This window comes from Rhineura floridana, chromosome 2 (assembly GCF_030035675.1).
Source record: "Rhineura floridana isolate rRhiFlo1 chromosome 2, rRhiFlo1.hap2, whole genome shotgun sequence".
NCBI classification, from domain to species: domain Eukaryota; kingdom Metazoa; phylum Chordata; class Lepidosauria; order Squamata; family Rhineuridae; genus Rhineura; species Rhineura floridana.
The window spans coordinates 88,811,717-88,822,744 of NC_084481.1; the positions used below are offsets into that span (position 1 = coordinate 88,811,717).

The 11,028-nt window shown below is 43.2% G+C and overlaps 1 protein-coding gene across 1 annotated transcript in view; it reads right to left on the reverse strand.

Annotated features, from left to right (window-relative positions):
- The window catches only part of MARCHF4 (membrane associated ring-CH-type finger 4), a 179,408-nt gene that overhangs the window by 23,386 nt on the left and 144,994 nt on the right, over positions 1-11,028 (reverse strand). Inside the window, exon 2 of the mRNA XM_061609225.1 lies at positions 6,294-6,449. Coding sequence (XP_061465209.1) covers positions 6,294-6,449 — 156 coding nt within the window. The remainder of the gene's footprint in view (positions 1-6,293; positions 6,450-11,028) is intronic.

The following is an 11,028-nucleotide window of genomic DNA, read 5'->3' on the forward strand; positions in this document are numbered from 1 at the left end:
GACAGCAGAGGCCAATGTGGTGAGAAGTAATACAATCCTGCCCTACGCCAGCCTGTCACTTTCAAATTACACAGTTCTCTAGCCCTTCATTACATTACAGCAGAGAAGTCCTATCTCCCCTTCAGTGCACAAGCAAGGAATGATTGCCACCTAGCAAGGAAAGGGGAATATCTCCAGCACATCACTTAACTTCCCAAAAGTGTCAAACTCCCTTCCCTGATGGATGTGGCTGTCCTCTGAGAGGCTGCTTAAGAGCCACCTGTCAATTAGAGCCCACCTGAGTTAAGAATTCTTATAAAGTGGACTGTCAGCACTCTGTGGTTCTTCATTGTTCCTCACCATCTCGTTGAACACCCAAGAGGCTATATTACCCATAAGAAGACCAGAAGCCTGTTATAAGTACCTACTTTAGGATAGATAGAATTTGAAAGTTTTCTTTATTTCCTTTTATGCATCTTTGCCTGCCTGTCTGCTTAAACTTTCTTTTTTTTAAAGCCTCTTTAAATTGGCTGTTTCTTTCTTTCTACTGCTTGTGCCGGCTCTTCCCCAATGCTATGCACACACCAGGGGCATGTCTGCGCTGGGGCAGACTCCCCATTGTGTATTGGCAGACTCCATGAGCTGCAATCTTGAGCACTCAAGGGTGCAACTCATAGGGACAGCCTACATTAGGGAGTCCAGGTTTGCATTGCCAAAATGGAGGATTTGCATCACCAAAAAAGATGGATAAAATGTATATATGGTGATATATATGTATAGATGCAAATTTAGAAATAATTACTATGATTTAAATAGAAATACAGTACCTCACATTAGGGATGGAAAAATATGTCAGTTTTGGTTGTCTCCATTTCTCATTTTTCCAATCTTAAATTCAGTTCTCCACATTTCTTCAACAATTTACGATTATTATTATTTTTAAATCCTCATGAAAATTCTCCAGCCTTTTAGTGAAAATTTCTCCTTAACACACAGGTTTATGTTGGCCATTTCAACTAAATGTACACATTTTTGCAAGCGGTTTCCTGTCTTATAATGCAATTTTGCATGTTATTTTCACTCATATATTCATTTTTATGCACACTTTCCCCTAATATATGCATTTTGGAAACATTATTTGGTTGGCAAACTGCATCACAAAATTTGAATACGTGCAAATTTCAAAGGATGGCTGTTTCAGTTCTCATGTTGGTTCAGAAAGTGCAAATTTAATAGATTCAGCTTGAAATGCAAACTGAATTGAATTTTTTGCCCATCCCTACATCATGTCATCGTGGGAAAGACACCAAATAACTCGCATGACTGCTCCATCTGCTGACCAGGTGCTGCTAACTGTTGATGGGCAATTCAAACCTCTATTCAATCTCCCTTCTTAAGGTTCCTTATCTTTTAAACCAGACTTCAGATGGAGGGCTGTTCTCTGGCAGCCCTTCAAAATAGAGGACTGTCTAAATGCTTTTGGGAGCCTGTCCCATGGCAGACATAACCCCAATAGCTGGATAGCACTGAGAAGGGTCTCCTGCCTCATGTGATTATAGCTGTATGGGGTTGAATGCCCAAAGAGGACTATAGTGGGAGATATCTCTATGAGGTTGGGAGGGAATTGTGCTCCATTTTCCTCCTCTCCTCCAGATTTGGTTATGTTTCAGGAGCTCCAATATGTTTAGCCAAATTGCAGGTTCTCCATATTAAATGACAAATAGCTCTGCTGAAAAGAAATCATGTGGCTTAAACTGGGGAGGGAGAGCAGGTGCATGCATTCCAGCCCTACCCTCAGTGCCCTGCCACAGCACCCCTGACTTTCCCAGAAGGTCTAAAGAAAGCTTGTGTTTTTGGCTGAATGTGCCCCTTGCAGTTGGGAACCCTGATAAGGCAAAGAGGAGGCTTGTAAATGTGTCTACCCAAAGGCACTTAGAAGCCACCTTCGGATCTTCCAGGTAGTCAGCATGAGAAAGTCAGTGGCAGCGTGGACATGTTCTCCCTCAGCAGTTTAAGCCATCACTTGTTCTTCTGAATGCTTCAATGGGGATATTTGTTATAAATTTAATAGGCCAATGCAAGTGACACACAGCTCCTCTACAACTTTTGTTATGGCTTCCAGTGATCCACCTGTCAGTGGATTGGTGTGACATTAAACAATCTGGCCTGAACAACTGGTAGCTCATAGACACACCAACAGATTAGCATTTTATTCAAATAATGGACCAAAAGTTTACTTCACTTTTTAGAAACATGGACCAAACTGTGCTTCTCAGATTCACGAACAGTGTGGGAATATGTGAAGATACATTGTAGTATATAAACTTATTTTTTGAAACGTTTTTACCCTAAGTGCACATGACCAGAATGCATATCCTATTTGTTTGTTTTCAATGCTGGAGCCTAGCAGGCTGGGCACAAAACAAATATTCAGCAGCACTGGTAGGCTGCACTGATTTTGTTTTGAGAATGCAGTAAAGAAAGGAACCCATAAAAAGGGAACCATTTCATCTTCATTTTCTTCCCTGTCAGTTCATTAGGCAGTGTCGGGTACTGACTGCAGTTGTGGTCGATTTGTATCAGGTCTTTAGTTTTGAAGCTGTGCTGTAGTCAAATTGAGTACTACCTGATCAGGTTTTTTTATGATAGGAACGAGGTTTTTTTTTCCCCTGGCACACACTAATTTTAGACCAGGGTGCTCATAGCCTTATATCCAGGGAAGAAAAGCTGCTTTGCAAACAATTAAGTCATTCTCATTCCATGTATCCCTGAATTGTGCTTAGTGGGAGCTCATACATCTCCCCCACAGAGGAAGAGAAGCATGTGTCCCTGAAGTGGATACAACCTGTGCATCTCTATATATGGGGGACATGTGCAAGATCTACTGGGAAGCCAGGCTCCTCCCTCCATCGACTCACCTGGCAGCAGCCACTACCTCAGGCTCGGCACAGCTGAGAGACCAGCACTACCTCTCATTGGCACAGCTGTGACACCAGCAGCTTTTGGCTCTTCCTCTTCTTGGAACGTTTCCACCATAGCTGATCATTAGAAGAACTTGTACCTATGAATTTGTATCAGAGTTTGCTTATTTCTTCCTCCCTCCCCATTCATTTTCCTTTCATGTCATGTCTTTTAAAAATGTAGGCCTATCTTGTTTGTAGTAAACTGTAAGCCACTCTAAGAGCCTTTTGGGGAGGGGGCTGAAGAGTGGGATACAAGGTATTTAAATAAATAGCTAAGTAGCTAAGATTACCGTACACAGAAAAGCACAAAGAGGATGGGAAGTCACTATTATCTGTATTTCTTATAGTGTGTGAAGAGGCTGTGACAAACACAAGAAAATCTATGGTGGTCAGAAATGCCTTGACCTCTGGTGTTAAAGGAGGCAGACCATAGGCGACTGTCTCAGAAGTCTTCATATATGCCTCCCTCTACATTTCTAAGGGCTAAACCCTTTGCTAGATCACCTAGTTCATTAATTAATTAAAGATATTTCTATATCAGCATTGCTCAGCTTATCAGGAGGAAGAAGGGTGAGGTGAGGAGGTTGGCATGGTGCAAATGTACCAGCAGAGCCAATCCAGTGCTCCTGCTGATCTATTTGAACCACACTGGCCTTCCCGCCACCTTAGCCCCTCCCTCCCAGTAAGCAACAGTGACCCAGCTGACAGGAAGCTAGTACAGCAGCTCCACGCCACCCAGCAAGCCTCTTCTGGTTGATTGATTGCAATGGGTCTCCTACTCTGAGTATGACTTAGCTGGACACAACCCTGAAAATGCCTGAGTGAATGCAAACTTGTTAACCTGACACCTAAACGATGGTAAAGCGGGCAGCAGGCAAACTTATTTGATCGGGTGGGAGGAGGGCACACATAGAGATGTGCTCCCTGCTGCCCTCCAACCCTTTTTAAAAGGCATAAGAAAACAAGCTTCTGTTTATGTGATATAAATTAACTGTGCTCAGCTAGCACTAACTGTGCAAAGGAATATGTCCACGAGTCACATCGTATCCTTACAAAATCTGCATTTTCACAATAGATCATTGGCTTCACACCAATCTACATGCCACTCTTTTAACTTTAACGGTTTGGTCCAGACAATCTGGATTCCTGTGGTAGCAGAATTCCTTTGTTCCCAAGCATTTCCATACTTGATAGTGTAATATGAGAAATGCAGGGGCCAAACTTTCCATGTTATTGTAATCTTCTATTGCTTTCCCAAAAATCTTCATTCTTACGACTAAAACTGCCTAAGTTGTTGTAAAGCTTCTTATTACAAATGTTCAGTTGGAACAGTAATGCTGACAGACTGTTGTGATTTGCTTCAAAAATATTAACAGAAAAGAAGAGGTCTCTCTCCTTTGATCTAAGAGGTGCTGGTTGCTTCCACACTAGCCCTTTTCTCCGAGATTCCCATTCTTTGTTCACTCACTTTTTACAGAGCATCCAGATTACATTCCAGTCTTTTCTTTGTTATCCTCCTATGTCTTTTTTTGGGGTCAGATCTAATTTTTGGAGTGGTTCTTTTTGTAATAAAACTCAATGCTATCTAGAATGGAGACATGCTATCAAGAGATTCTGTGCCTTTAATTAAACACTTCCACCTTATTGGTTCAGCCCTTCTTCTCCTTCATCTCTTAAAAGCCTCTATGTAATTTTCTGTTTCTCAGGGTGTGTGTGTATTAATTCCTGGTTTCCTCTGGTTTTTTTTTTTCTTTTTTATAGCAAAAACATTATGTGAGAAAATCAGTAATTAAGGCTGCAGTCCTACACATACTTACTTGGGAGTAAGTCCAACTGCACTGCACAACCCTTCCCACCCAGGAACAGATACTGATATTGAGGCAATTAAGAGAGGCTATTCAAGGACAAATTAACCAGCAAATAATTACTAATCCTCAACCTGTGTACATCAGGAAGCAATACAAGGATTGGACCTACAAGGCGCAATACAAGGATTGGACCTACAAGATCGCAAAAGGCGATCTAGGGCCTTTTCTGTAGTGGCCCCCGAATTGTGGAATAGCCTCCCCGAAGAAATACTCCTGGCGCCGACGCTTCTATCTTTTCGGCGCCAGGTTAAGACCTGGCTATGCTCCCAGGCATTTTAAAGCGTTTAATGTTACAATTTTAAATCTCTTTGTTTCAGTTTATTTATTGTGATATTTTGTATTTCTGTACTTTTAATCTTTTGTACACCGCCCAGACAGCTATTCGCTATGGGCGGTTTAAAAATGAAATAAAATAAATAAATAAATAAATAAACTTTTAATTAATGTTTCTGAGAACTTCTGCTGAACAGGACTTACTTGTCAGTAAATTAGCTCTTCCAGCTAACTGTGTAGGAGCAATGGCTCAGCAGTGCTAATGGGCTCTAATATTGAACCAACATGGTTCAATGATCCAATTGGTGCCTTTGTGCCAGGTTTTTTGATCCAGTGGATCTCTGGACTCCACCCACTGGGCTCAAGATACAAATGTTATAAATCAAAATAAGAATGGTACAAGAATGACAAACTTAACGTCCAGAAAACCCAAGATGCATTGTGACAATAAGTGAAACATACAGCTAGTGCCTTCACTTAAGTGAGCTGCTGGCAGTATTTAAGAAAAGACAATGCAAACTGAGCCAGCTGAAATTTACAATAGGGCCCCACCTTATGGCGTTCTGCTTTACGGCGTTCTGCTTTACGGCGTTCTGCTGATGCAGCGGCTTTCAATTAGGGGAAATTCCTCGTTTTAAAGCTGATTTTGCGGTTTTTCGGCATTTTTCGGCATTTCCGCGGAATGTGACCCATTACCGTCGATGGGTTCCACTTTACGGCGATTTCCGATTTACGGCGGGGGCCTGGTCCCTAACCCACCGTATAAGTGGGGCCCTACTGTTAATAGGAAGATGGATCTTGGAGCTGGGAAAAGGCAACTGGCATTATCATTCTGCCTAGGTGCTAGGTGCTGTATGCTGTGTGCATGCTTACCGAAGCCTCACCATAGCTTGAGAATCTTTTGGAAGTAATGTAAGACTTTTTTTGGTTTGGTGACTAGGTCTAAGCCAGTATGAAGATTACCTTTTTTTCCCCCTAACATTTTTTGACTATATTTTTAAAAGATTCTCAACTTCTTTTCAATGTTTTTGAAAAAATAAATAGAATGGGAAAGACCAATTCTGCCATTCACTGTGCAAGGTATGATATAATGAAAAGCCGCACACAAAAATCCAACAACGGATAGGGGAGAGCATTAAACACACACACACACACTCACAAGCCATGACAATAGAAGAAAGGACTTTGAAATAATTTTGAGTACCTTTACCTGCAGGGGGTTCTTTGTGCTTATGGCAATGACGTGATATTTGTAGTAACACAGCTCACAACTCCAGCATCCCCTCTCACTGATCCATTTGATCAGACAAGGTTGATGTGTACATTTCACTGACCCATCGCACCGACATGGACTAAGCAACTCACCCTAGAAAGAAAAAGAAATAGAAATATGATCAAAAGCTTATTTTTGCTGCTGAAGTCCAAAGAAGGTGGAGTGTAGGCAAACCTGCAAGATTGCAGAGCTGCATTTTCCCCACAAGGGTGAAAACAGACAACTGCTTCCTATGGTCTCAAATCAAATCTTCCTATGTGAATGCTCTAACCACATGGCGATGAGGCCATCTCTAGGTACCAGGCACGTGAAGAGCGGAATGTTACCAAGCCCTTGCTTTCTCAGCAATTAATGCTTGACCCACCTGATGGCCAGAGCCCCCTCCACACACATACAAAATCACCTCTGCATTTAGTTAAACTAGAGATGCTGAGGAATTCAAACTCTGTGAAGTCCAATACAAATTGATCTGATTTACATTTCCTGGATGAAGGTGCGAACTGGAATGTTGCTATCCTAGTGGAGGTTGGTCCATTAGGGCAAATGGGGCACTGCAGCCTCAGTCTGCCCTCAGCCAGCTCTCACCTGCCTGCTGCCCTACTTACAACCAGTCAGGGGTCCCTCTGCCTGTCAGTGGCTCTGGCGAGGGATTGGTGAGGATTTCGCTAGTTTTTAATTTGGTAAAGGAAATTTTCCCTATAGTGTGTACATTTGTTATCATGCGGACCAGTCTTGTGTGCTGCGAGTTTTTGCGACTTTTACTGACACCAGATTTTTCCTTGTCAAATATAATGATAATGATATTGACAATGTTGGGGCAGGAAATGTTTGAAGTGTTTGCTTAGCAAACATTGCCTTTTTTATTTGGTACACTCAGTGGTGGCAGCAACAACAGCACACACACAAAAAAGCCCACTCTGAAGCCCGCAGCCAGTGGGAAACAAACAATAGGCAGGCACACACGCAGTTCTCCTCGGTTCACAGTCCCAGTTCTCTTGGCACCGCAAAGCAGTGGCAGCCCTTTCCAAACTCCCAGGATGGCAGCCAGGATCAGGATGGCATGTAAGGAGCTAGCATACCACTGATGAAACCAATTAGTCTGCTCTTTGCTTTGCTAATGTGAATTGACCAGGCAATCTCTCCACTTCTCTCGCTTTCTTCATGGCTGGGGGTGGGGAGGATCCAATACAATTCAGGGCGAGAAGGAGGAACAGGCAAGGGGGTGTATTGGGTGGGTGGCACCAGGCAGGCAGAGAGAAAGCCACTTTCCTTTCAGAAAGGAAGACATTGTTAGAAAAAAGACGTAAGTATTGTTATTTCTCAGGAGGAGAAATATTGAAATGGTTAAAGGAGAAGATAGCGGAAAACAAATGAACATAGGATGGAACCACTTTCAATTTGATGGAATGGGATCGAATTGGAAACAACACGTGGATCTGAAGCCTAGCTCTGGCTCCACCCATTGTTGGTCTCCCTGCCTTCTATCCCACTAGTCCCAATGAGCACCAGCCACGGCTGGTTTTCACACTGCTCTGACTTCTTATCTATACACTAAAATAAAAGTGCATAACATGCTTGCTTTGAGAGAAAATACATTTAGAAATGCATATTTTGTGAGAAAATGTGTTCAAAAATATGTCTAAATGGCTTATTTAAATGTGAATTTTCATAAAGATTTTTTCCGGGTGAGGGGAGAATCCTCCGGAGTGAGAGCCTGTCAGCATAAAACACTTCTGCTCAGAGCTCTGCACTCCTGATTTGTTACCAGATCAAGTTAAAAGTTTTATTATTGGTGTATAAGCTCTTAACAGCTTGGGACCAGTTTATTTGCATCATCAGTTCACCCCATTTATGCCCATTCTACCATTTTGGTCTGCAGAGCTGGCACTGTTACAGGTGTCATATAATGCATATTCTGCATTTGCAAGAAATCATTCTTTTAGTGTGGCAGCACTACACTTTGGAACTCCTTGCCTACTTCCATCAGGCAGATGTCGTCACTGTATTCTTTTTGGTGCCTGCTTAAAACATTTCTATTTCAGTAAACCTATCCAGACACATAGATGTTGATGTGTTTTAATCTCTTTCTGCTTTACTGCTGATTTTGATTGTATTTTAAATGTTTTAATTACTTGTTTTTAACTGTTTTTATTGATTATTTTAATATTTATTGTTAAATAAAATAAATATGTTTATTTAATTATTAATTAAAACACATACTCTGCCTTTCCAAATCTGCAGTTATTAGGCACAGATAATAGTAATAAAAATTCAACAACATTATTACTGCTACAACTACTCAGTGGAGTACCTAGCGTATTTGACACCCCGAGCGGATCATTTTTTAACACTCCCCTCCTCTATACAACCTTGCGTGGGGCCCTAGTGAGGTAGGACCAACTGCTTCCTATAGACATCTTTTGCCTCCATGTCTTCTCGCGTGGCAGCTGCTGTGTCAATGGGGGGAAATGGGAACTTGTCTCTCTGGCTGGCAGGCAGGAGAAGCCAAAAAAGCAAAAACAAAAACCCTGTGCGTTGTATAATCCCCTTACAGTCACAACAGTCCGATCTACCACCACCACCACCTCGACTAAGAAAGTGGACGGTAGAGAGAAAGAGCCTCAGTGGATAAGTAGGATCCGACGCTCGACCGTCTTTCTTGGGGCAAGTGAGGGAAGCAGCGAGTGGAAGGAGGGGAAAAGGGGCTGCTGAGGGAGCTTGGCCACTCCCCCCACAGGCTCCACACTGCGCACCCTCAGGCTGAAAGGGATCCAGGCAGAGCTGCCTTACACCAACGGTGCAGCCCACACAAGTCAGTGGGGCTTGAGGGTTTTTTTAAATTAAGGTGGGGGATGGACCATAGAGGTAAAATGGAATTGGGCAAATAGGTGTAGAGAGAAAAGATGCTGAGGGAGAAAGTGTGGGGAGATGCAAAATGGGGAAGATGAGGCGAGGCTGAGATAAAAAGTGGAGGAGGTGAGCAAGGGTGTATAAATGGGTGGAGGCTGAGGTAAAAAAGTGTAGGAGAGATTGGCTTGGGGGAGAGGCTGAGGTAAAAAAATGGAGGAGAGAGTGGCTTAATGGGGCGATAGGCTGAGGTAAAAAGTAGAGGAGAAAGTGGCTTAATGGAGGGAGAGGCTGAGGTAAAAAAGTGGAGGAGAGAGTGACTTAATGGAGGGAGAGGCTGAACCAATACAAACAATAAGAATCCCGTTAAGACTCCAGGCACTACTGACAGAACTTACTTTTTGAGTAAACCTGCTTGGGATTGGATTGCTAGGATGTAATCCTAACATGTTGACTTGGAAATAAGTAGGATTCACTTCCACTGGCTTGGTTGGTATCCGGCTGTAGAAGATTTTTTGCTTTTGCAAGGGAGTTGCAGTTCTAAAGCAGCCATTTCGGGAACTTTCAGAAACCACACTCCCCGTTCTGCTGTTCCAGTGTGTCTCCGCTTCTCTCTCTGAAAATGGGGGCACACAATGCAAGTCAAACGCTGCCCCTTTTTACTGTTAAACCTCCTGGGAGCAGCTTGAGCATGTTTTTTTTAATTATCTTCAAAGAGATTTTGCAGCAGATTGGCAGATCAATCTGTTCCCCCTTCAGGTGTGGTAAATGGAAACGTTTTGATCTGGTGACTAGTGTGTTTACAGCCACACGGCAGATCTATGTTCCGATCCCCAGTCAGTTGTAAATCTGGCTGAGTGGCCTTGGGCCTCACTATCTCTCAGCCTAATTTGCCTCCGCTGGTAGGCTAAAACGCTAATTTGAATTCCATAGAAAAAGGATGGCATTCAAAGGTGATGAATAAATTTAAAACTCTGTGATTAGCAGGTTACATTAGCAGATTGCCAGGAGAGGGGTAAATCACTGTGCCAGAGGCCTGAACCGAACTCTTGCACAGAGCTTTTTCCCTCCCTCCTTCTTCCATCACTCCATCCACTCAGGTTTACTCCCTCCAGCCCTTACTTTCTCTCCCTCTCCAAACTTTCCCCACCTGCAATAAATAACAAGTCCCACATGCTGCCTAACCCTGCTCTAAAAGCTCTATGGCAGGCAAGAATGAAGCTCTTTTCCCAACATCAGTGATGGGGAAAGCATCGCCTGTGTTTAAAAAGAAGGCAGCAGCACTATAAAGCAGGAATGGCTAACCTGTGGCCCTCCAGGTGCTGCTGGACTACAACTCCCATCATTCCTGACCATTGGCTATGTTGACTGGGAATAATGGGAGTTGGCATCCAACAGCGTCTAGAGCAGCCTTTCCCAACCAGTGTGCCTCCAGATGTTGGACCACAACTCCCATCAGCCTCAGCCAGCATTGCCAATGGTCAGGAAAGATGGGAGTTGTGGTCCAACAACATCTGGAGGCACACTGGTTGGGAAAGTCTGGTCTAGAGGATGACATGGCTCCTATCCCTGCTATAGAGAATCCTTCGTTGTAGAGTCCACTGCTGGAGGTTCTCTTCGCTTTCTCCAAGGCAGGGTTGGGGAATCTTTTTGAACCTAAGGGACTCATTCTCCCTGGGGACCACTTTATTTATTTATTATATCTACCCCACCTTTTCTCCAACGAGCTCAAGCAGGCATACAAACATGGTTCTCCCCCCCAATTTTATCCTTGCAACACCTCTGTGAGGTAGGTTAGGATGAGAAACAGCGGATGGTCCAAGAA